At 63.0% G+C, this 22123-nt stretch overlaps 3 protein-coding genes across 4 annotated transcripts; 2 read left to right on the top strand and 1 right to left on the bottom strand.

Annotated features, from left to right (window-relative positions):
- Window positions 1–1298: 1298 nt before the first annotated feature.
- On the top strand, window positions 1299–7739 carry SYDE1 (synapse defective Rho GTPase homolog 1). Its single transcript, XM_049809484.1, has 8 exons — window positions 1299–1787; window positions 3269–3943; window positions 4599–5342; window positions 5418–5632; window positions 5720–5846; window positions 5948–6105; window positions 6522–6771; window positions 7187–7739. Exons 1-8 carry the CDS (start codon window positions 1700–1702, stop codon window positions 7612–7614), a joined length of 2685 nt encoding a protein of 894 aa, XP_049665441.1. The 5' UTR covers window positions 1299–1699; the 3' UTR covers window positions 7615–7739.
- A 902-nt stretch (window positions 7740–8641) lies between these two features.
- ILVBL (ilvB acetolactate synthase like) lies at window positions 8642–16700 on the bottom strand. 2 transcript variants are annotated; one of them, XM_049809485.1, is made up of 17 exons: window positions 16597–16700; window positions 15853–15890; window positions 14749–14884; window positions 14416–14617; window positions 13796–13923; window positions 13568–13706; window positions 13240–13351; window positions 13056–13155; window positions 12459–12556; window positions 11431–11567; window positions 11223–11357; window positions 11022–11136; window positions 10276–10445; window positions 10108–10178; window positions 9948–10019; window positions 9738–9843; window positions 8642–9218 (listed from the first exon to the last, which is right to left on the bottom strand). In XM_049809485.1, the coding sequence occupies exons 3-17, from the start codon at window positions 14860–14862 to the stop codon at window positions 9040–9042; spliced, it is 1878 nt and encodes a 625-aa protein (XP_049665442.1). In that variant the 5' UTR covers window positions 14863–14884; window positions 15853–15890; window positions 16597–16700; the 3' UTR covers window positions 8642–9039. The 2 variants fall into 2 exon arrangements, with proteins under 2 accessions (XP_049665442.1, XP_049665443.1); XM_049809486.1 differs by lacking the exon at window positions 16597–16700 and adding an exon at window positions 16489–16518.
- A 1227-nt stretch (window positions 16701–17927) lies between these two features.
- On the top strand, window positions 17928–22021 carry LOC126042854 (uncharacterized). Its single transcript, XM_049810588.1, has 3 exons — window positions 17928–18134; window positions 20015–20048; window positions 21137–22021. The coding sequence occupies exons 1-3, from the start codon at window positions 17928–17930 to the stop codon at window positions 21556–21558; spliced, it is 663 nt and encodes a 220-aa protein (XP_049666545.1). The 3' UTR covers window positions 21559–22021.
- The last annotated feature ends 102 nt before the right edge of the window (window positions 22022–22123 follow it).

The raw sequence follows: 22123 nt of genomic DNA, 5'->3' as shown, positions 1-22123 counted from the left end.
CCCAGACCCCCTTAAATATCTCCCAGACCCCCAAATACCACCCAGGTCTCCCTCAAACACCCCCAGACTCCCAAATAGCCCCCAGGGCTCCTCCAAATACCTCCAGACCCCCCTAAATGCCTCACAGACCCTCAAATACCTGCCAGGTCTCCCCCAAATACCCCCAGACTCCCCTAAATCCCCCTCTAGACCCCCAAATATCCCTAGACTGCCCTAAGTGCCTCACAGACCCCCAAATACTAGCCATGTCTCCCCCAAATATCCTCAGACCCCACTAAATCTCCCCCAGAGCTCTCCCAAATAACCCCCTCCAGAGCTCCCCCAAGTACCCCCAGGATCCCCAATTACCCCCCCAGACTCCCCTAAATCCCCCTCCAGATGCCCAAATACCCCTAGACCCCCCTAAATGCCTCACAGACCCCCCAAACACCTGCCAGGTCTGCCCCAAATATCCCCAGACCCCTCTAAAAGGCCCTCTAGACCCCCAAATACCCCACCCCACAGCTCCCCAAGTACTCCCCAGACCTCCCTAAATGCCCTCCAGATTCCTCTAAATCCCCCTCTAGACCCCCAAATACCCCCAGACCCCCCTAAATGCCTCACAGACCCCCAAATACCAGCCATGTCTCCCCAAATATCCTCAGACCCCTCTAAATCTCCCCCATACCACCAAATACCCCCCCCAGAGCTCCCAAATTTTGGGAGAATTTGGGAATTCTCCCAAATACCTGCTTCCAGAGCTCCTCCAAGAACTCCCCACGTACCCCAGTTACTCCCCCAAACCTTCCTAAATACCCCCCTAGACTCCCCTAAATCCCTCTCCAGACCCCCAAATACCCCTAGACCCCCCCCTAAATACCTCACAGACCCCCAAACACCCCACCACACAGCTCCCCCAAGTACCCCCCAGACCTCCCTAAATACCCTCCAGACTCCTCTAAATCCCCCTCTAGACTCCCAAAAACCCCCCAAATCCCCCTCTAGACTCCCAAATACCCCCCAAATCCCCCTTTAGATGCCCAAATACGCCCCGAGTCCCCCTTTAGACACCCAAATCCCCCCCAACCCCCCTCCAGACCCCGAAATACTCCCCCTAAATCTCCCTCCAGACACCCACCCTCCCCCCAAATACTCCCCAGACCCCAAATACCCCCTAAGGCTCCCCAAATACCCCCCAGCCCCCCTTAAATACCCTCCAGCCCTCCAAATACCCCCCCTCGACCCCCCAAATCCCCCCCAAACCTCCCCACATCCCCTCACCCTTTGGCTGTGGGCCGGGATCTGAGGGGGGGGGGGGGGGTTCTCTCTCCTTCTGGGGGGGCTGTCCCCGCTCCTGGGGGGGTCCCTGTCGGTTCGGAGGGGTTGTTCCCGGTTCAAGCTTGGGGGGGCTGTCTCTGTAGCGGGGGGTGGTCCCGGTGGTTCCGGACTACAGCTCCCGGCAGCGCTGCCGGCGGCATCCCAGGAATTCGCGCCGCGGGATGGCGGCGCCGCCGCCGCTTCAGGCCCCGCCGCTGTGAGGAGGGGAGAAGGCGGGGGACGGCGACGACGACGACGACGAAGGGCCTGAGGGGGGACCGGGGTTGGGTTGAGGGGACCGAGAGGGACTGAAAGGGGACCTGGACGAGGCCGAGGAGGTGGAGGGGTCGGGGGTTGCCCAGGGGTGTGAGGAGACCCCGGTGAGGGGGGAGCGGGGCGGGAGATGGCGGAGCCGTTGCTGCGGCGGACCTTCTCCCGCCTGAGGGGCCGCGACCGCCCGCGGGGCAAGAAGGCGGACGCCAAGGACAGAGGTACGGACAACAACCCCCCCCACCCCCCCCCAAACATTACCCCAGGGTCCCTTCGACACCCCCCACCTCAAGGAAGGGACCCCCCCCCCCCCAAGGAAGGGACCCCCCCCAAGGAAGGGACTCCCCCCCAAGGAAGGGACCCCCCAGAGGAAGGGACCACCCCCCCCCCCCCCCAAGGAAGGGACCCCCTCATCACCCTGGGGTCTCCCCTGCGTCCGTCCGTCCCCCTCCAAGGAAGGGTCCTCCATCACTCTGGGGTCCTGTACCCTAAAGAAGAGGCCTGTCCCATCACCCTGGGGTCACTCGTGCCCACCCGCCCCCCCCAAAAAAAGGAAGGGATCCCCCCTAAGGAAGATACCCCATCGCTTCGGGGTTATATGCCCTAAAGAAGAGAGCCCCCATCACCCTGGGGTCCCTTTTGCCCCCCCCCCCCGAAGGGACCCCTCAAGGAAGGGTCCCCCATCACCCAGGGTCTCTCCTGCCCCCCATGGAAGGGACCCCCATCACCCTGGGGTCCCTTCTGCCACCCCCCCCAAAAGGGATATCTCCCATCCCCCCCAGAAAGGGTCTCCCATTACTCTGGGGTCCTGTTCCCCCAGCAAGCCCCCCCCCCCCATGTCCCCATTTTCCCTTCTGCCCCCCAAGGAAGGGGCACCCATCACCCCAGCTCCCTCAGTACCCTACAGCGGTTGGGGTTCCCCCCCCCAGGTCCCTCCTGCCCCCACCCCACATCTCTGGGGGAGCCCCACACCGAGCCATGGTGTCATGGGGCTGGGGGGGGGATCCTGGGGATTGTGGGGGTCCATGGGGTGCCACGGTGGGGGGGCTGTGGGTGCAGGGGGATTGGGGTGCACAAGGCAGGGGAGTTTGGGCTGCACAGGGTAAAGGGGTGCGAGGGGAGATTGGGATGCACGAGTTGGAGGGATGCAGACAACGTGGGGGGGCCACAAATGAACTGCGGGGGTGTGTGCAGGGAATGGGGGTGCACTATTGGGGTGACCCCCCCCGTGTGTGTGTGTGAGGCAGGGGGGGACAGGACCCTGCCTTGCGGCACAGAGCCAAGGGACATGGGCAGAGCCACCCCCATCCCTACTGGGGTGCAGCCCTGTCCCTATTGGGGTGCAGAGGGGTTCAGCTGTGCCCCCCCCCCCCCCATTTCCTTGCCAGGGCTCCCCTTGCCCACACCAGGGCGGTGGGAGCACGGCCACGGGTCCGGCCAGCAGTAAACAACCGGAAATCCCGCTTGGCAAGGGGCTACGCGCAGCTGCCTGCGCCTGCCCGCCGCCCCGGCAGAGCCGGCATGGGGAAGGGGGGGGTCCCATTCGGGACGGCAACGGATTCAGGGTGAGGATGGTGGGTGGCCTGGTGGAATGCTCGGGGGGGGACGGACAAGAGAGAGAGGTCCTCGTGTCCCGGTGGGCTCCCCGTTGGTGTTTTGGGAACCCCCGTACTCAGCCCAGCTCTTTTCCTTCCTCCCGCAGAGCATCCTCCGCCAAGCCCTGATTCTCCAGTGGACCCCGAGGCGGCATCGGTGGAGCCGGTGCTGGTAGCATCCCGCAAGCAAAACTGGGCCCGGTTTTCCTGCGGCGGCCGTGATGAGAGGCAGCTACTGCCTCCCAAAGCCGCCCCAGATCCGGCAGACGCCAGCAAGCCAGACCCTGCTGCTAGCAGTCCCCGGCCCAGCATCGAGCAGCCCAGCGAGGAAGACGTGGAGCCGGCGGAGGAAGCCGAGGCGGTGAACGGCTCCGGGGAGCTGGGTGGTCTCAGTAGGAGCCCTGGGCACGGTGCCTACCTGCAGAGCTTGGAGCGGAGCAGCCGGCACTGGGTGCTGTCATCGGTGAAGGGACCAGGCCTGGATGAGCCGGGCGGTGGAGCTGAGGTGGATGCCGGCGCTACCGGCAGCGAGGGCGAGATTTGGTACAATCCCATCCCCGAAGATGAGGACCCCCAGCCTGGGAGCTCCTGGAAGACATGGAGCGGAGGGAGTCGTGACATCGAGAGGGGCCGTGGTGGGGAGTCACCGCCGAAGATGGGTAGGGAAGACCCCCCCCGCAGTGGTTTGGGGACGGCAGAGAGCTCCGGACCTCGCACGGCCCCAGCACTGTCCACGGCTGGCCGAGGAGAGGAGCCGGGAGCCGGCAGGACCCAGGCTTGTGGTGAGGGGCGGCACGTGACTACAGGTCAGGGAGAGGTGGGACAGTGGTGGCCCCTGGTCCCCCAAAGCCCTTGTCCTCCTGTCACCCCTCCAGGAGAGTGTCCCCTGGACACAGTCCTATCTCCGTCTGCAGTACCCTGTGGTCTTTGTCCTTTCTCTGTCCCCCATGAGGTTTCCTGGACCCTGTGGTCCCTAAACCTGATAGTCCCTGTCCCTGGTGTCCCCTGTACCCCACGGTCCCCAGACCCCATGGTCCCTGTCCCCTAGGACAACATCATCCCGATCCCTTGGTCCCCATCCCTTCCTTATCCCCAGGCCAGTGGTTCCTGTCCCTTCCCAGAAGGGACCTCACCATCCCTGTCCCCCAGGATGTCTCCTGGACCCTACAGTCCCCATCCCTTCCCCATCCCCCAGGTGACCATCCTCTGGACCCCACAGTCCCTGACCCCCCCCCCCCAGGGAAGTGTCCCCCAGACCCTGCAGTCCCCATCCCTTCCCTATCCCCCAGGACAGTGTGTGTCGTTATCCCCCCCCACCACCCCATCCCTTGGGACCCTCCCTCCACCCCACAGCGGTTTCCAGGGGCAGCCCTGTCCCACCCAGGCTTCCCAGTGCACCGCCCCAGGACCCACTCACCGCTTTTTCCCCCCCCACAGTGAAGATGCCGATCCCATGTGTGAGCTCGGGGACAGGGCTGTGCACCCCCTCGCCCCCTGCCAGCCCCAAGAAGGGCCGTTCCCTCAACAAGGTGAAGTCCCCAGGTACCGTACGTCGTCTCTCCATGAAGATGAAGAAGCTGCCGGAGCTACGGAGGAAGCTGAGCCTACGCAGCCCCCGTCCCCGGGGCCAAGAGGGTGGCACCTCGCCCTCCGAAAGCCGCAAGGAATCCAGCAACGTCATCAGCCGCTACCACCTAGACAGCAGCGTGGCTTCCCGGCCGGGGCTGCCGCGAGCCAAAGTGGCTGGCAAAGGCGGCTACTTGAGTGACGGCGACTCCCCGGAGCTGCCGGCTAAAGCCGGGGTGCGTGCTGAACCGGAGGATGGGGAAAATGGGCTGGATGTGGGCGCTTTCCGCCCCTACAGCTGCGGGGAGATGCCACCACGGTGCGGGCAACACATCTCGGGGCTGGTGAGCGTCCACCTCCACGGTGTGCGGGACCTGAAGCCACCACGGGCCGAAGCCCGGGAGGTTTTCTGCGTCTTGCAGGTGGATGCGGCCAACCGGGCTCGCACGGCTTTGCTGCCCTGCAAGACGGCGTTCCTTGGCCTCAACCACACCTTCAACCTGGAGCTGGAGGGTGCCCGGCACCTCAAGGTGATCGTCTTCTCCTGGGATCCCACCTCCTGCCGCAACCGTCTCTGCTGCCACGGCACTGTGGTCCTGCCCCACATCTTCAGAGGTACGGCCAGGTGGTGGGGTCGGTTTGGATTTTGGTGACTCGGCGCCCTGTTGACGGTACCGCTCGGCTCCACAGGTTGCCGGGCCCAGCAGCTGGCAGTGCGGCTGCAACCTCGTGGTATCCTCTACTCCAAATTCACCTTGGTGGAGCAGTGGGACAGTCCCGGTGATCGGGAACCCCGTGTTTTCGGCGTGGAGCTGGGCCAGCTGGTGGAGAGGGAGAAGACGGCCACCAAAGTGCCTCTGCTCATCCAGAAATGCGTGGCTGAGATAGAGAAACGAGGGCTGAAGGTGAGCGGGGACTTATGGTTGATGGCTGTAGGGGGCTGTGTTGGATGAACCCCCCCAAAACCACGGTGGCGGTGTCCCCATTTGCAGGTGGTGGGATTGTACCGGCTCTGCGGCTCGGCCGCTGTCAAGAAAGAGCTTCGTGACGCCTTTGAGAGGGACAGCGCAGCCGTGACGCTCTCAGAGCAGCTCTACCCCGACATCAACGTCATCACGGGTGGGTGCTCGTCCTGGGGTGGGGGTGCCCCTGCAGGTTCCCGTGCACCCCACAGGACCACGCTTGATGTCCCGTCCCCCCCTGCGTCCTGTCACCTGCAGGGATCCTCAAGGATTACCTGCGGGAGCTGCCCACACCGCTCATCACCCCCACACTCTACCATGTTGTGCTGGAGGCCATGGCCAAGCGACCCCCCCGAACCCTCCCAGGAGAGCGGGACGCTGTCACCCTGCTCGACTGCCTGCCCGACGTTGAGAAGGTGAGTGCCCAGTGCCAAAAAGATGGGTGCCCAGCACCAAAAAAGGGGGTGCCCAGTTGTGGTGAGGGATTACAGGGAGGGATCCCGTTGCTGCTCAGCCCCGTGGTCTCCCCCCATCCTAACTCGCCACTGCAGACGGTCCTTTTTTCTTGACCTGTGACATGGGGCACATCCCTGTGTCACCTCCCTACTCAGGACCCCCCCAAGAATTTTTCAAGGCGGGGGGGGACAGGTCTCCACATCCCTCTGATATTTAAGCATTTATTTCCACCTCTGCATTCACTGTGTGACTTGGCCCCAGGGACCATCCGCAGCCAAGTCCCCCGGGGCGATTCCTCTCTGCTCTGTTTCGGGAGGTTGTGGGACAACGGGGTGGCATCAGAGGACATCCCTGTTGATGCCACCTTGTCTCCCAGGCCACGCTGACACGGCTCCTGGACCACCTCAGCCTGGTGGCCTCCTTCCACGATTTCAACCGTATGAACTCGCAGAACATCGCCGTCTGCTTCGGGCCTGTCCTGCTCACCCAGAACCAGGAGCCCCGGCGCTCCAGCACCGGTACCGGCACCAGCAACCGCAGCTATGCCCACAGTGAGGACATCGCCAGCGCCGTTGACTTCAAGAGGCACATCGAGGTGTTGCATTACCTGCTGCAGGCCTGGCCAGGTAAGCAGGGTAGGGGGGACACCTGCAACCCTTGCCCATTTTTGGGGGGCTTTTTGCACAGCAACTACTTGGGCCACCATTGGTGGCAGCTGCTCCAGGGGTCTGTGACCCCCATATCATTGCTCTTGGGGGGGCCTCCTGGCTCTGGAAGGTGTCTGTGAACCCCCCACCATGTGTCACCATCCCCAGCAGCTGCTCCAGTGGTCTGTGACCCCCACATTGCTGCTGTGGGCCCCCCCTCCCCATTCCCAGCAGCTGGTCAATGCCCCCCCCCCCCCCATCCAACACCTCTCCTGGGGTCTCCCAGCTTCTTGCTGGTCTGCCCCCCCCCATTCCCAGCAAAAGTTCTGTGGCCCCCCCCAACACCAACAAACCTCCTGGTGACAGCCCCCCACCTTTACCGCTCTCTCTGCAGCCCCCCACTTGGCCTCAGCCCCCCAATTTCGGGAGGGAGCACAGCCCAGTTGCCCGCAGCAGCAACGGGGGCCACCACTGCGACTGGACCTGCTGGAGAGCACGGTGGTGGCCCGTCATCGTCCCCGAGGACCGGAGAGCCCCCCCAGCAACCGCTACGCCGGCGACTGGAGCATCTGCGACCACCAATTCCTACTGGTACCCGGCACGGCCAGCGACGCCGACTACGACGAGGTGGCAGCCGGGGATGGCGAGACTGGGGTGCCGGCACGGCGGACCCCGCACCGGCGGACCCTCTTCGTGGCTGATTTCGCCCTGGGTGAGGAGCCCGAGGCGCCCTTTGGCCCCCGCCTCAACCTCAAGGACTTTGATGCGCTCATCCTCGACCTCGAGCGGGAGCTTGCCAAGCAGATCAACGTCTGCCTGTGAGACCGGCGCCAATGCCGACACCGGTGATGATGCCGACACCGGTGCTGATGCAGACACCGATGCCGATACCAGTACTGATGCCGAAACTGGTACCAATGCAGATACCGACACCGGTGCCGATGCCGCCGCCGGTGCAAGAGCGACCAAAAAAAGCAGCACTTGCCTCTAGTTGCCTTCGATTTGCACAGTGCCGAGTAGGAGGGACCCCAACGGCGAGGCTGATGCCACCTTCGGTGAGGTGAGGGCCCCCCCAAACAGCTCCAGCTCCAATTCCGCCCCCACTGCTTTTTTTGGGGGGGGGGGGGTGGGGGGATGTGGGGCTCGCTGCCTCTTGCTCGGCTTTTTTTATATTTTATATGGCCAAATTTTACCCTCAAGTGCCTGTTCACCCCCTTCTCCCTTCCCTGGTGGCCCCCTCAGGCTGCCCCCCCCCAAAAAAAAACCAAAACCAGTATTAGGAAATATTGACAAGGGTCTATGACCTCCATCACTCAGGCTGGGGCCGGGGGGGGGGGGGGAATGCCCCCCCCTCCATGCTCCCCCAAACCCTCTTCCCTGCTGCGTGTGCACCCCAAGGAGGGCAATGGGGCTCCCTCCTGCCACCCATGCCCAGCCTGGGTGGCAGTGGGGACCCCCTCCCCCCCCCATTTTCTAGCCCCCCCCCACCCCAAGGTGGGGGCTGCCGGTACGGAAGCGCTGAGCTTTATTTATTACTCGAGCTTTGTGTGCGTGTGTACGCATGGATGGATGGCAGACGCCGTCACCGCAGCCTGCAACAAAAAAAAAAAACCAAACAAAAAAAACCCTTTTTATGCCCAAAATAAACCCACTGCCAGTGTTACAACGGGGAGGGGGGGTCCCCAAAATACACACATCCCCCCTCCCCAAAACCAGCCTCACTCAGTATTAGCCTTAAAGGAACCAGCTGAATGTGAAACCACCGGCCCGGCCGGGCTGAGCCACCAGTGTTAAAGCACCCGGGCAAGGGGTGCAGGCAGGCCTGGGGGGGGGGCAAGGGTGACAAAACTGTCCCCTGTCCCCTCCCGGGGTGGCCTGACCCCCCCCCTTTGCCCTGCCACTGCCTTGTCACCCTCACCAGCAATAAATGACACAAGCTGCACTCGCTGCCAGGCCTTCTGCGTGTGTTGGTGTGATGCCGTCTCGACAGGGGGGCTGGGGGGGGGGGGGGGGGGTGACAGTCCTCAAAGTGTCACTTGGGGTGTCCCTAGGGTGTCAACACCCAAATTGATGGCACAGGAGGGTGGGTGGGGGCAGATGGTGCTGCTTTATTGCTGGGGGGGGACGGGACATGCAGCTGTCCCCTGGGTTGGGTGTGCAGCACCGGTGTCACCCAAACCCCCCCCCTTTCCTTGATCCCTCCTGCCCCGCTGGGGACACGGCCAGGACGTTTTGGGGACGCTGTCCCTAGACGGAGATGGAACCGTCACGGAAGTTGGTCTTGCCGATGAGGGCGTTGATGAGGACGGGGTAGCCTTGGCGACACGCGTCCTGCGCAGCACGGAGGACGGCATCCAGCTGCTCACGGTCCTGGCGACCCACCACGAAGCCTTTGCCACCCAGAGCTTCGGCCACTGCGTGGTAGTCTGTAGGGAGGGGACAGCGGTGGTGGCCTTGTCACCTCCATGGGACTGGCTTGATAATTGGGGTGATACAGGGTCACTGGGCATGGCTTGACCCAGGGTGACATGGTGCCACTAGGCATGGCCAGATCTGGGGTGACACGGTGGCACCCGGCATGGCCAGATCTTCCCAAGGGTGACACAGGTCCACCAGGCACAGTCCAATTGTCCCTGGAGGTGACGGTCCCCAAAGCTACGTGATGCCACCAGGCATGGCCTGGTCCTCCCCAGAGTGATGTGGTGACCCCCAGCACAGCTCAATCTACCCCAGGGTGACACGGTGCCACCGGGCATGGCTCCATCCAAGGTGACATGATGCCACCAGGCATGGCTCCATCCACCCCAGGATGACACGATGCTACCAGGCATGGCTTGATCCTCCCCAGGGTGACGTGCTGACACCAGGCCTGGCTCAGTCTACCCTAAGCTGACATGGGGTCAACCCCAAATCTGGGGACTAAGCAGGGGGGGGACAGTACTCACCCAGGTACTCGAGGCCACACGCCACGTTGCTTCCCAGCAAAGCCACTTGCTCTCTGGAAATCTGGCTCCAGCACGCATCATTGCCCACCAGCGCGATGACAGGCGTCTGTAGGGCACAAAGCACAGGGCCACCACGCCCCGGTGACACCCCAGGACGGTGACAAGACCTTATTTCCCCACAACCTCACCCCATTTTTGGCACCATCTGACCTTGTGCCGCACAAAGGTGTCAAACTCCATCAAGCTGTAGCCCAGCGAGCCGTCACCGTAGAGGACCCAAACCTGGTGCCGGGGAGGGGACAAACACCATGAGGCCACATAGTAGGTGGCACGGTAATCGCCCTCGCCATGGGCCACCGCAGCCCCGTACCTCCGCGTCGGGACGGCAGAGCTTGGCGCCGAGTGCGAACCCTCCGCCGACTCCCAACGTGCCAAAAGCTCCTGCGGAGATGACAGCCGGCGGTGTCACCCGTGTGCGTCCCCGCTACGGTGACAGCGTGCCTGGGGCTGGGGGAGGGGGGGTGTGTGTGGTTCTTACCGGGGTCCAGCCAGGCGAGGGGACGTCGGGGACGGACGATGTAGGCGGCGGTACCCACAAAGTCACCCCCGTCGGCTACGAGGAGGCTCTCGGGGGGCAGCAGCGCATCCAGGCGGTGCAGCAGGTCCAGGGGGTTCAGGTGTTGCGGGGTGGGGGTCGCTGCCTTCTCCCTGTTGGGGGGAGACACCCCACACACACACACACCCCCGGGCAAGGAAGAGGTGGGTGGGATCCTCCAAAGAATGGGGATGGGGGATCCCCCATCCCAGTTGGAAATGGGTTGGGATCCCCCAAGGACTGGGAATGCCCACCCCCCAAGTTGGAAATGGGTTGAGATCCCCCAAAACTGGAAATGGGGAGCCCCCAGAAAGGGGCTGGGAACCCCCACCCAAACAGGCCACCAATCCATACCCCTCCCTGTCCCCAGCCCTGTCACCAGCCTTATTCTTGTGCCCGTCCCTGTCCCCATGCTCATCCCTATCCAACACTATCCCTGTTCTTGTGCCCATCCCTGTGTCCCTATGCTTGTCCCCATGCTCATCCCTATACCTGTCCCCATCCCAGTCCCTGAGCCTCTCCCTGTCCCCGTTCCCATCCTCCTGCCTGTCCCCATCCCTGTCTCCATCTGTGCCTGTCCCTGTTCCTGTGCTCGTCCCCATGCCTACCACTGTCCCCATGCCTGTGCCTGTCCCTACCCCTGTCCCCATCCCTGTCCCCATCCCCATCCCCGTCCCGTGTGCGCTCACCGGTTAGCCTGCTCCTTTTTCCGATCGGCTTCACGCAGCCCCTCCAGCCAGTCACCGGGGCAGGCGTAGCCCCGCAGGCTCCGCGTCAACCGCACCACGAAGGAGGCTGCGTCTCCTGCCGAGAACGCCCAACTCATCGCACCCCACGCCACCCATTTCAGGCAGGGGTTGGGGAGCCAGGGCTGGGGTTAAGGGTCTCACCTCGCACGGCGAGCCGGGGTTTCCAGAAGACGTCGGAATTACGGAGGAGCTGCGCCCGGTCCCGGTTAACGGCCACGATGACGGCGCGGCGACTGAAAAGGCGCCCGTAGGAGAGGCGAAAATCACAGACGGCGCCTTGGGGACACACACAGGGTGTCAGGATGGGGACGGGGACGCAGCGGGTGTCGCGTGTGTCCCATCCCAGTACCTGCCAGCAGCACCAGGTCGGCATCGCGGAGAGCGTCGCGGCGGTTCTGGCGCAGGAGGAGGGGGCTGCCAGGGGGGAGAAGCCCCCGTGCCGCTCCCCCAAGGTAGCAGGGGATGCCCAGGGCCTCCAGCGCCGCGCTGCAGGTAGGTGGGCATCAGCACGCACCAAAACCGGGTCGGTCGGGCTCCAAAATGGCTCGGTTTGGCCCCAGAACCAGCTTGGTTAGGGTCCCAAACTAGCTTAGTTGGAGACCCATACTGCCTTGGTTTGGCCCCAAAACCAACTCAGTCAGGGCTCCAAACTGGCTCCATTTGGCCCTAAACCCAGCTTGGTCAGGGCCCCAACCTGGCTGGGTTTGGCACAAAAACCAGCTCAGTTGGGGCCCCAAACTGGCTCGGTTTGGCCCCAAAACCACCTCAGTCAGAGCCCCAAAACTGGCTCAGTTTGGCCCCAAAACCACCTCAGTCAGAGCCCCAAAACTGGCTCAGTTTGGCCCCAAAACCACCTCAGTCAGAGCCCCAAAACTGGCTCAGTTTGGCCCAAGACCAGCTTGGTTTGGCCCCAAAACTTGGCTCAGTTGAGCCCAGGAACTCGTTCAGTCAGACCCAAATCTGGCTCATGTGTGCCCACACTGGCCGATTGATCCCTAAAGCAGCTCATCTGACCCCAAACCCACTCATCTGTCCCCACACGGGCTCACCAGACCCCAAATTGGCTGAACCGTCCCCAAACCTGCTCAGCCCTCTGTCCCCAAATCATCTCACCAGACCCCAAATTGGCTGAACCATTCCCAAACCTGGCTCAACTGTCCCCAAACCAGTTCACCCATCCCCCAAACCGGCTCATCCATCCCCCAAACTGGTTCAGCTGTCCCCACATCATTTCACCAGCCCCCAAACCCAGCTCAACTGTCCCCAAACCAGTCTGTCCATCCCCAAACCAGCTCAGCAGCCCCCAAATTGGCTCCACCATCCCCAGACCAGTTCATCCATCCCCAAACCAGTTCATCTGTCCCCAAAACATCTCACCGCAGCTCCTCGGCCGGCGTGGGCGGCAGCATGGCCTGGCTGCCCACCAGCACCAGCGGCTTCGTGGCCCGGCTCACCAGCTCCGCACATCGCTGCACCTGCGTGCGACCCAAAACCACCTCGATTAGCCCCAAAAAAACGCTTCGGTCGGGTGCCAAAAACCAGCTCGGTCAGCCCCAAAACCAGCCCTATTTGGGCACCAAAAAACCAGCTCAGTAAGCACCAAAACTGGCTCAGTTGGGCACCAAAACCTGGCAAGGTTGGCCCCAAAATCCAGCCCTATCAAACCCCAAAACTGGCTTAGCTGAGCCCCAAAACCAGTTCAGCTGGGCCCTGAAACCGGCTCAGCTAAATCCCAAAATCAGCTCTGCTGAGCCCCAAAACTGGCTCGTCAGCCCCAAAAAAAAGCTCAGCTAAGCCCCAAAATCAGCTCAGCTGATCCCCCAAAACTGGCTCAACTAAGCCCTAAAATCAGCCCAGTTTAGCCCCCAAACCGGCTCAGCTGAACCCCAAAACCAGCTGTTTTCACTCCAAACCCCAGCTCTGCCTTACCCCAAACCAGCCCCCAAACCCATCCCAATCCCCCCCAAAACCCACCTCATCCTCAGTGGCCAGCGGCACCTGCACGGGCAACGGGGACACGTCCCGGGGCTCCCAGGCACCCGCGAAGAGGTTGCGGATGTAGTTTTGGAGGTACCTACCGGGGGGTGCATATTGGGGTGCTGGGACCCCTTGGGGTGCCAGCAACACCCTAGGGTGCTGGGTGGGGGGCGCAACTCACCACTGGACCACTTTTCCCTGCAGCCCCCGGGCGTTCTTGGTGCCACCGATCTCCTTCTCGACCACGTGGAAGGGGTAGAGCACGTCAATGGGGAGCTCCACGAAGACGGGTCCTAAAAAATTGGGGTGCAGACGGTGCCCCCAATGTCACCCCAAAACCGCTTTTGGGGGCTAAAGCCCCCCTCCCAATTCAAACAGCGGCACCCCAAAACACCACCACCCCAAAACACCACAGTAAACCACCCCGGGGTGACCCGTGGCGGGGAAAGAAACCCATTGCCCAAGCGTTCTGGGGGTGTTTTTGGGGGGACCCCCCTCCAATTTTTTACCGGGGGTCCCCGACTGCGCGGTGGCGATGGCTTTGCGGAGGGTGGGGACGATGTCTCGGACGGCGCGCACCGAGATGCACGCCTTGCAGAGCGTCTTGAAGAGCGAGAGCTGGTCGATGTCCTGCAGCGCTCCCCGACCCTGCGAGAAAAATGAGCCTTGAACCCCCAAAAACGGGGGAACACCCCCCCAAAATGGGTCCGAGAGGGAATTTCTTTTGTCCCCCCCACCTTCTGCAGCGAGGCGGCTGCTCCCCCGATGAGCAGCAACGGTGACTCGGCCATCTGGGCGTTCTTGATGGCCGTCACCGCGTTGGTGACGCCGGGACCGGCGGTGACGGCAGCGACACCTATGCGACCTGTGGGGAAATAGGGGTGGGGGGAGTGGAAGTGGGTCCCTCTGCACCCCGATTTTTGGCTGGGGATTCCAGGCATGTTTGGTTGCTCATCTCGTTGGCACGCAAGCGGCTGAATTAGCTCCGGGGGAGAGGAATGGGGACAAAACCCACGGAAGGACCCTGGACACCCACAAAGTCTTTGAACCCTTCTCCGCTCAACCAGAACCCCACCAAGGTGGGACACCCCAAAATCCTCCATCTGTTGGAGAAGGAGAAGGTGCTGGCCGTGGGGTCACCTTCTCCTCATCGTGTCCTCACTGGAGCTGCCAAATTAGCTCCGGCGGGAGAGATAAATGGGGACAAAACCCACCACGGAAGGACCCTGGACACCCACAAAGTCTTTGAACCCTTCTCCGCTCAACCAGAACCCCACCAAGGTGGGACACCCCAAAATCCTCCATCTGTTGGAGAAGGAGAAGGTGCTGGCCATGGGATCCCCGTCCATATCCGCACCAGAGAGCCTGGAGACAGCATCGGCGGCGAAGACGGCGGTGGCCTCATGCCGGGTGTCCACCACACGGATGCCCACCTTCTCGCTGGCCACCAAGATGGGTGAGATGTGGCCACCAGCCAAAGCGAAGAGGAAACGGACGCCGTGTGCCTTCAGCACCTCCGCCACCAACTCACCACCGTGCCGGGGGCTTCGGGGGTCTACCTGCACGGCGAGGAGATTGCCGGGAGGATGTACGCGGTGTCGCCATCCCTTTGCCGAGCCGCCGGCTGGGATCGCTTCAAAAATAGGCAGGTTTTGGCAAAACGGCGGTGTTCTCACCCGTTTCATCCTACCTTATGCCAGAGCTGGTAGAGGAGCCCCAAGCGATATGCCATCCCCAACAGCACCGCCGCCAGCACCGCCAGGAGCCCGGCGCAGGCGTAGCCGATGCCGGCAAGGAGATCCATGGGGATGCCGGTGTGCCGGGAGCTGGAAAATGTTGCCAGGATGAAGGCAAAAAAACAAAAAACCAAACCCACGAGATGGGGTTGCACCGACTGGGGACGTGCCAAAACCACCACGGCACGGTGCCACCGTCCCCAGACCCTGGTGAACTGAACCCAGATTAACTGAACCTAGTTTAATTGAACGGAATTAATTGAACCTGGTTTAATTGAACCCAGTTTAACTGAGCCCAGTTTAATTGAGCCCAGTGAATTGAACCTGGTTTCACCGAGCGCAGTTTAATCAAACCTGGTGAACTGAACCCAGTTTAATTGAACCTAATGAACTGAATTTGCTCAGCTGAACCCAGTTTAACGAAACCAAGTTTAATTGAACCCGGTTTGACTGAACGCAGTTTAATTGAACGCAGTAAGCCCAGTTTAACTGAACCCAGTGACCTGAACCCAGTTTAAATGAACCTGGTTTAATCGAACCTGATTCACTGAACCGCGTTTAATCAAGCCCGGTTTAACTAAATCTGATGAACTGAACCCAGTTCAATTGAACCCAGTGAATTGGATCCAGTTTAATTGAACCGTTTAATTAAACCCAGTACCACTTCTCCAGCTCAACCCAGGCGCTAGTCCAAACCCAGCTCGTTTGCATAATTACCCCCTAACGAAGGTGGGGGTGGCGGCAGCGCCCTGGCGTCAGTCTGCCGCAATTCTTGGCACGGGCGTAATGACCCAAAGGGAAGAGGCGGATGATACCAAACCCAGCCTAATTTCCCCCAAAATACACACGGGTTTAGCCACTTCCCACACCCAGAGCAGATTCAGACGCCAGATTTTCTCCTTAAACCCCAATTTCCCCCTTTTGGGGCTTAAAAAAAGGCACATGGGTGTTGCAGCTCACCAGCGGCAAACGCAAGAGCGAAATGGGGCAAAAAAAGGCTCAAATTGGGCAAAATAATCCCATTTTGGGGGGCGGTTTTGGGGTTCGGATGGCGGTACCTGCTGGGTGACGGTGACGGCGAGGTGACGACGGGTCCCTGTGACAAAGGGGACAAGCTCAATCCTGGGGCTTTTTAGCCCGTTTTGGTGGTTCCCTCTGTCCCCAAGGCCACCCAATTGTCCCTCCATCCCTGTGGCCACCCTTGTCCCAACTATGTTGCGTGCGTCCCCCATTCTTGGTGTCCCCCTTCTTCTTACGGTCACCCCAACACTGTGACAACCCCATCCCGCTTGTGTCCCCCCCCCATGGCCACCCCATCCTCGCTGTCGTTCCCCCCCCCCATGACCACCCCACCCTTGCTGTCACTCCCCCACCCGTCCACGTCCACCCTGCCCTGTCCCACCCCTACAGCCACCCTGTCCCTAGTGTGTGTGTGTGTGTGTGTGTCCCAGACCTGTGACACCCCAGGGACCCCCCCAAACCCCTTGCTCACACCAGTCCCCCCATTACTGTGCCCCCCCCCCCCCCCCCGAGACACCCCCCACCCCACTTTATTACCCCCCCAGGGCCTCGGGATACTCCCCTCCACCAAGGGACCCCCCCCCCCCACCAAGGGGACCCCCTGTCCCAGCCCCCCCCCAATAACCCCCCCCGGGTCTGGGATCACCCCCTCCCCCCCCCCCCCCCGCAGCCACCTGCCCTTCCCGGAAGCGCGGCGCCTCACAACCCCGCCCACACCTGTCGACCCCGCCCACAATTCCTAAGCCCCGCCCCGATCCCCACCCTTGACCACGCCCCCATACCTTCGGAGGAGGGTGTAAGCCCGCCGCCTCCCAGCGTTCCCCGGCGCCTGAGTCACGTGACGCGACCTTCCGGCCCCGCCCCCCCCTCCGCGGGCGCGCTGGCGTCACTCGTCCGCGCGCGCCGCCCTCGCCACCTCCCCGCAGCGCTGATTGGCGGGTCGCGGGGAGGGGCGGGGCCACTCTCGTCCATGGGGGGGACCGGGCGGGGCTAGCGAGGGGCGGGGCTAGAGGAAGGGGCGGGGCGGAAGGCGGGGCCTGGCAGGGGAGTCTCCCATGGGGGAACCCCTAGGGGGGGCTTTTAGGTAGAGGTCTCGCGTGGGAGGGGGGGTAACATGGGGGGGCTCACTTAGGGGTCTCCCATGGGGGGTGGGGGTCTCCCATGGGGGTCCCATTTCTTGGGGGAAGTTTAATATGGGGGGGGTCTCATTTGGGGGGGTCTCACTTGAGGGGTCTCCCATGGGGGGGGGGGGGTCTCCCATGAGGGGGGTGTTTCCCATGGGGGGGGTCTCCCGTGGGGTCTCACTTGGGGATTTTCGCATGTGGGGTTCTCGCTTGCAGGTTGCACTTGGGGGGGGGGGGTCTCCCATGGGTGGGTCCCGTTTTAGGGGGGGGTTAACATGAAGGGCTCATTTGGGGGTCTCACTTGGGGGGTGTCCCATGGGGGGGGGGGGGGCTTGCTTGCAGGTCTCACTTGGGGGGTCTCCCACGGGGGTCTCTCTTGGGGGGGGGGGTGTCCCACTTGGGAGATTCCACATGGGGGGGTCTCCCACGGGGTTTCCCGTGGGGGTCTCTCATTGGGGGGGGGGGGGGCTAACAAAGGGGGTGGTCTCCCATGGGTCTTCATGGGGGAGTGGGTGTCCCCCATGGGGGGGGTATCTCAGGCTTTACTCCACACGGCTGCTCACAACCGCCTGCAGAAACACGCGTGGGCACAACCCCACATTCCCTCCGGGAACCTGCTTCACCCTCCAAAACACCTTCCCGGTCCCGGTCCCGGTCCCCACCCGGGGCGGGGGGCAAAAATTCCGGCCCGGCTCCATGGCAGGAAACTCCGTGGCTCCGTCACGACCGGGGGAGGCGAAATCCCCGTGGGGAGGGGTAGGCGGGGGGGGGGGGGGCACTTCCCCTCCGCCGTGACGTCACCGCCGGGCACCCAACCCCCCCCCCCCCCCCCAAAAAAAAAAAAAAAAAAAAAACCAAAATTGCTCGGTCTGTGTGTCCCCCCCCCGCCCCGGTCCCTCCCCCCGGTGTCCCGGTCCCCGTCCCCCCCCCCCGCCCCGGTCCCTCCCCGTCCCTCTATAAGGCGGCTCCGCCGGTCGGTCCCCGCCACGATGCCACCGCTCGGCGACCCCGAGACCCCCCCGCTGCCTCCCTGCCCGTGTCGGTGCCGGTGCCGGTGCCGGTGCCGGTGCCGGTGCCGGTGCCGTCGCCTTCTCCTCCCGGTTCTCGCCGCTGTCGGAGCCGCCGCTCTCGGAGCCGCCGTCGCCGCGACGGTCACCCTCGTCCTGGGGGTGAGCCCCGGGGGGACCCCGCCGCAGGTGGGCACCGGGAAGGGGGGCTGGGGGTCCGTCCGTCCGTCCGTCCGTCCGGGTATCCGGTCGGCCAGGCGTCCGGTTGACCGGGTGTCTGTCTGTCTGTCCGGTGGCCGGGCGTCTGTCCGGTTGTCCCAAGTGTGCGGGTGGCCGTTTGTCCGGTTGTCCGGGGGTCTGTCTGTCCGGTTGTCCGGGGGGTCCGTCCGTCCGGGTGTCCAACTGTCTGGTTGTCCAAGTGTCGTTCTGTCCAGGTGTCCGTCTGTCTGGTTGTCCAGGTTTCTCTCTGTCCAGGTGTCTGGGTGTCCGTCTGTCTGGTTGTCTGTCTGTCCAGTTGTCCAAGTCTCCGTCTGTCCAGGTGAAGTTCTGGTGTCCGTCTGTCCATCTCTCTGGTTGTCCATCTCTCTGGTCGTCCGAGTGTCTGTCTATCCCGGTGTCCGTCTGTCCAGTTGTCCTGGCGCCTGCCTGTCCATCTGTCCACGTGTCCATCTCTCTGGTTGTCCGAGTGTCTGTCTATCCCGGTGTCCGTCTGTCCAGTTGTCCTGGCGCCTCCCTGTCCATCTGTCCACGTGTCCATCTCTCTGGTTGTCCGAGTGTCTGTCTATCCCGGTGTCCGTCTGTCCAGTTGTCCTGGCGCCTCCCTGTCCATCTGTCCACATGTCCATCTCTCTGGTTGTCCAACTGTCTGTCCTGGTCTCCATCCATCCCTCTGTCCGGTGGTCCAGGTGTCCATCTTGTCCAGGTGTCCATCTTGTCCAGGTGTCCATCTGGCCCAGTGTCTGTCTGTCCTGGTGTCCGTCTATCTGTCCATCCTGGTGTCCATCAGTCTGTCTGTCCATCACTCTGGGTGTCCATCTGTCTCGGTGTCCATCCATCCAAGTGTCCGGTCATCTGTCTGTCCAGGTGTCCGTCCAGGTGTCCATCTGTCCATCCATCTGTCTGGGTGTCCAGTTATCAGTCCGGGTGTCCGTCTATCCACCCATCCCGGTGCCTACCTGGGCATCCAGTTGTTTGTCTGTCTGTCTGTCAGGACGTGCATCTAGGTGGCTGTCCAGATGTCCATCCAGGTGTCCATCCATCTGGGTGTTCCTCTTGCCCAGGGGTCGGTCTGTCTGTCTGTCTGTCTGTCTGCGTGTCCATCAGTCCAGGCGTCTGTCCACATGTCTGTCTTTCCAGGTGCCCAGGTGTCCATCCGTCCGGCTGTCCGTCCATCCACATGTCTGTGTACCTGTCTGTCTGCCCGGGTGTCCATCCCACTGTCCGGGTGTCACTCTGTCCTGGTGTCTCCACTGGTGTCCATCCACCTGGGCGTCCATCTGCCTGCCCAGGGGTCCATCCCTCTGTCCGAGTGTCCCTCTGCGTGTCCATCTGTCTGAGTGTCCGTCTGTCCATCTGGGTGTCTGTCCAGGTATCCGTCCATCCCTCTGGATGTCCATCCACCCGGGTGTCTGTCCATCCCGGCTTCCCCCCCACTCCCCCCATCCTTCTGGGTGTCCGTTCCTCCGCGTGTCCGGGCGTCCATCCGGGTTGCACATCCTGCTGGTGTCCGTCTGTCCCCAGGGACCCACGGGGTGTCCATCCACCTGGCTGGGGGGGGGGGGCGGGTAGAGTAAGGAAGATGCATCAGGCCTCCATCACCCCCCCACCCCCCCGTGCCTCAGTTTCCCATCCCCAAAGGCACCAAATCCTCCCCCACCCCCAAATCCAGGGGTCGCCCCCTCCCCTGGGGACCCCCCAAAATACCCGACGGGGTGCTGGAAAGTCCCCAAATCCCGATGCGACACCCAACTTCCCCTTCACCGGGGCGGGGGGGGACACAACGGCTCATGGGGATGAGGATGCTCGACTCCTTCCCGTCCCGCTGACACTCTCTTTCCTCTTCCTCGCAGGCTGCCACGGCCGCCCACATGCTGCTGAGTGCTGGTAAGTCCCCCCCAGGCCTGAGGCCACGGTGAGGGGCTCCAGGGAAAGCGGGACACGAGAGAGAGAAGCGGGGGGGGGTTAGTCCTTCCATAGGCGGCTCGCCCAGTCATCTCGAAAACGTTGCGCGGGTTCCTCCTTCCGCCCTCGGAGAGGAAACGTCATCCCTGGCCTGGAGCATCTGGGGGTGTCACAGGGCGGCCGCGGTGCCCAGGGCGTCATGGAGTGTCCCCGGGGTGTCACGGAGCATCCTGTGTCCTTGTGGTACCCAGGGTGTCACGGAGCATCCTCCGTCCCTGTGGTCCCCGGGGTGTCACGGAGCATCCTCCGGCCCTGTGGTCCCCGAGGTGTCACAGAGCATCCTCCGTCCCTGTGGTCCCCGGGGTGTCACGGAGCATCCTCCGGCCCTGTGGTCCCCGGGGTGTCACGGAGCATCCTCCATCCCTGTGGTCCCCGAGGTGTCACGGAGCATCCTCCGTCCCTGTGGTCCCCGAGGTGTCACGGAGCATCCTCTGTCCCTGTGGTCCCCAGGGTGTCACGGAGCATCCTCCGTCCCTGTGGTCCCCGAGGTGCCACGGAGCATCCTCCGGCCCTGTGGTCCCCGGGGTGTTACGGAGCATCCTCCGGCCCTGTGGTCCCCAGGGTGTCACGGAGCATCCTCCATCCCTGTGGTCCCCGAGGTGTCACGGAGCATCCTCCGGCCCTGTGGTCCCCGGGGTGTCACGGAGCATCCTCCGGCCCTGCGGTGTCACAGGGGATGAGACCCTGTCCCCAGGGTCTCACAGAGCACCTTCTGTCCCTGTCATCCCCCGGTCCCATCCCAGGTACCCCTGGGTGGGCTGCAGTGCCTCGGGGGCATCGAGGAGGGCTGCAGCACCCATCTCCCGCCAGGGGCACCCACTACCAAGGAGCAGCACCCATTTCCCATCGGGGACACCTCTTTCCCATCGGAGACATCCCATGTCCCATCAGGGCCACCCCATATTCCATCAAGCACCTCCAATCTCCCATCGGGGCACCCATCTCCCATCAGGAGCACCCATCACCGACCAGGATCACCCACCCCCCCTCTCCCTTCTTCTCCCCGCCAGGCTCCTTGGTGGTGCCATCAGGACTCGGTTGGCGCTACGAGGAAGGCATCAACGGCGTCTTCCTCAGCGGTGACGTACAGATGACGGACGGGCAGCTGCGGGTGACAACGGGTGGCCTCTACCTCTTCTACGGCCAATTTGCCGTCACCTGCACGGCATCTACCTGTCCCCCCGGCACCGTCACCCTCCAGCTCCAGCGTGCTGCTCCAGAGCCCCCATTGCTCGCCGTGCCGTTGGCGCTACCCGACAACGCGGGATCCCATCCGGCACGTTCTGGTTTGGCCCAAGCCGTGGGGCAACTCCAGCGTGGGGACGTCCTCCACCTGAACCTGACCGGGAACCTCTCTGGGGACGGGTGGCAGCTGGCACAGGACAAACGGGAAAGCAATTTTGTGGGGCTGCTGCGTATCGCCGGGGAGTGAGGCGTGGGGTGGTGAGGGGGCGACCGGTGGGGTACGAGGCCGGTCACCCTCCTGGTTGGAGGTTGGGGACATCTGGGGACATTGCTGACCTCCACGCCTGGAGATTCGGGTGCCGAGACCCCCGTGACCAGAGATTTGGGGACACCTGGGGACATTGCTGACCTCCACGCCTGGAGATTCGGGTGCCGAGACCCCCGTGACCAGAGATTTGGGGACACCTGGGGACATTGCTGACCTCCACGCCTGGAGATTCGGGTGCCGAGACCCCCGTGACCAGAGATTTGGGGACATCTGGGGACATTGCTGACCTCCACGCCTGGAGATTCGGGTGCCGAGACCCCCCCACTTGGAGGTTGGGGACATCAAGGGACTTCGCAGAGCCTCACGCTGGAGACCTGGGGACACCAAGGGACCTTGGACACCCCCATGCTGGCCATTTGGGGACCCCAATGCTGGACACTTGGGGACACCAAGGGACTTCACAGACCCCCATTTTGGGGACACTGGGGACCGTGGAGACCCCCGTGCCCAGAGACGTGGGGGGGTCCCTGCTGGTCCCCCTCCC

The sequence above is a fragment of the Accipiter gentilis genome, chromosome 9, assembly GCF_929443795.1.
Source record: "Accipiter gentilis chromosome 9, bAccGen1.1, whole genome shotgun sequence".
NCBI classification, from domain to species: Eukaryota; Metazoa; Chordata; class Aves; order Accipitriformes; family Accipitridae; genus Astur; species Astur gentilis.
This window is presented reverse-complemented; position numbering and strand designations above follow the sequence as displayed.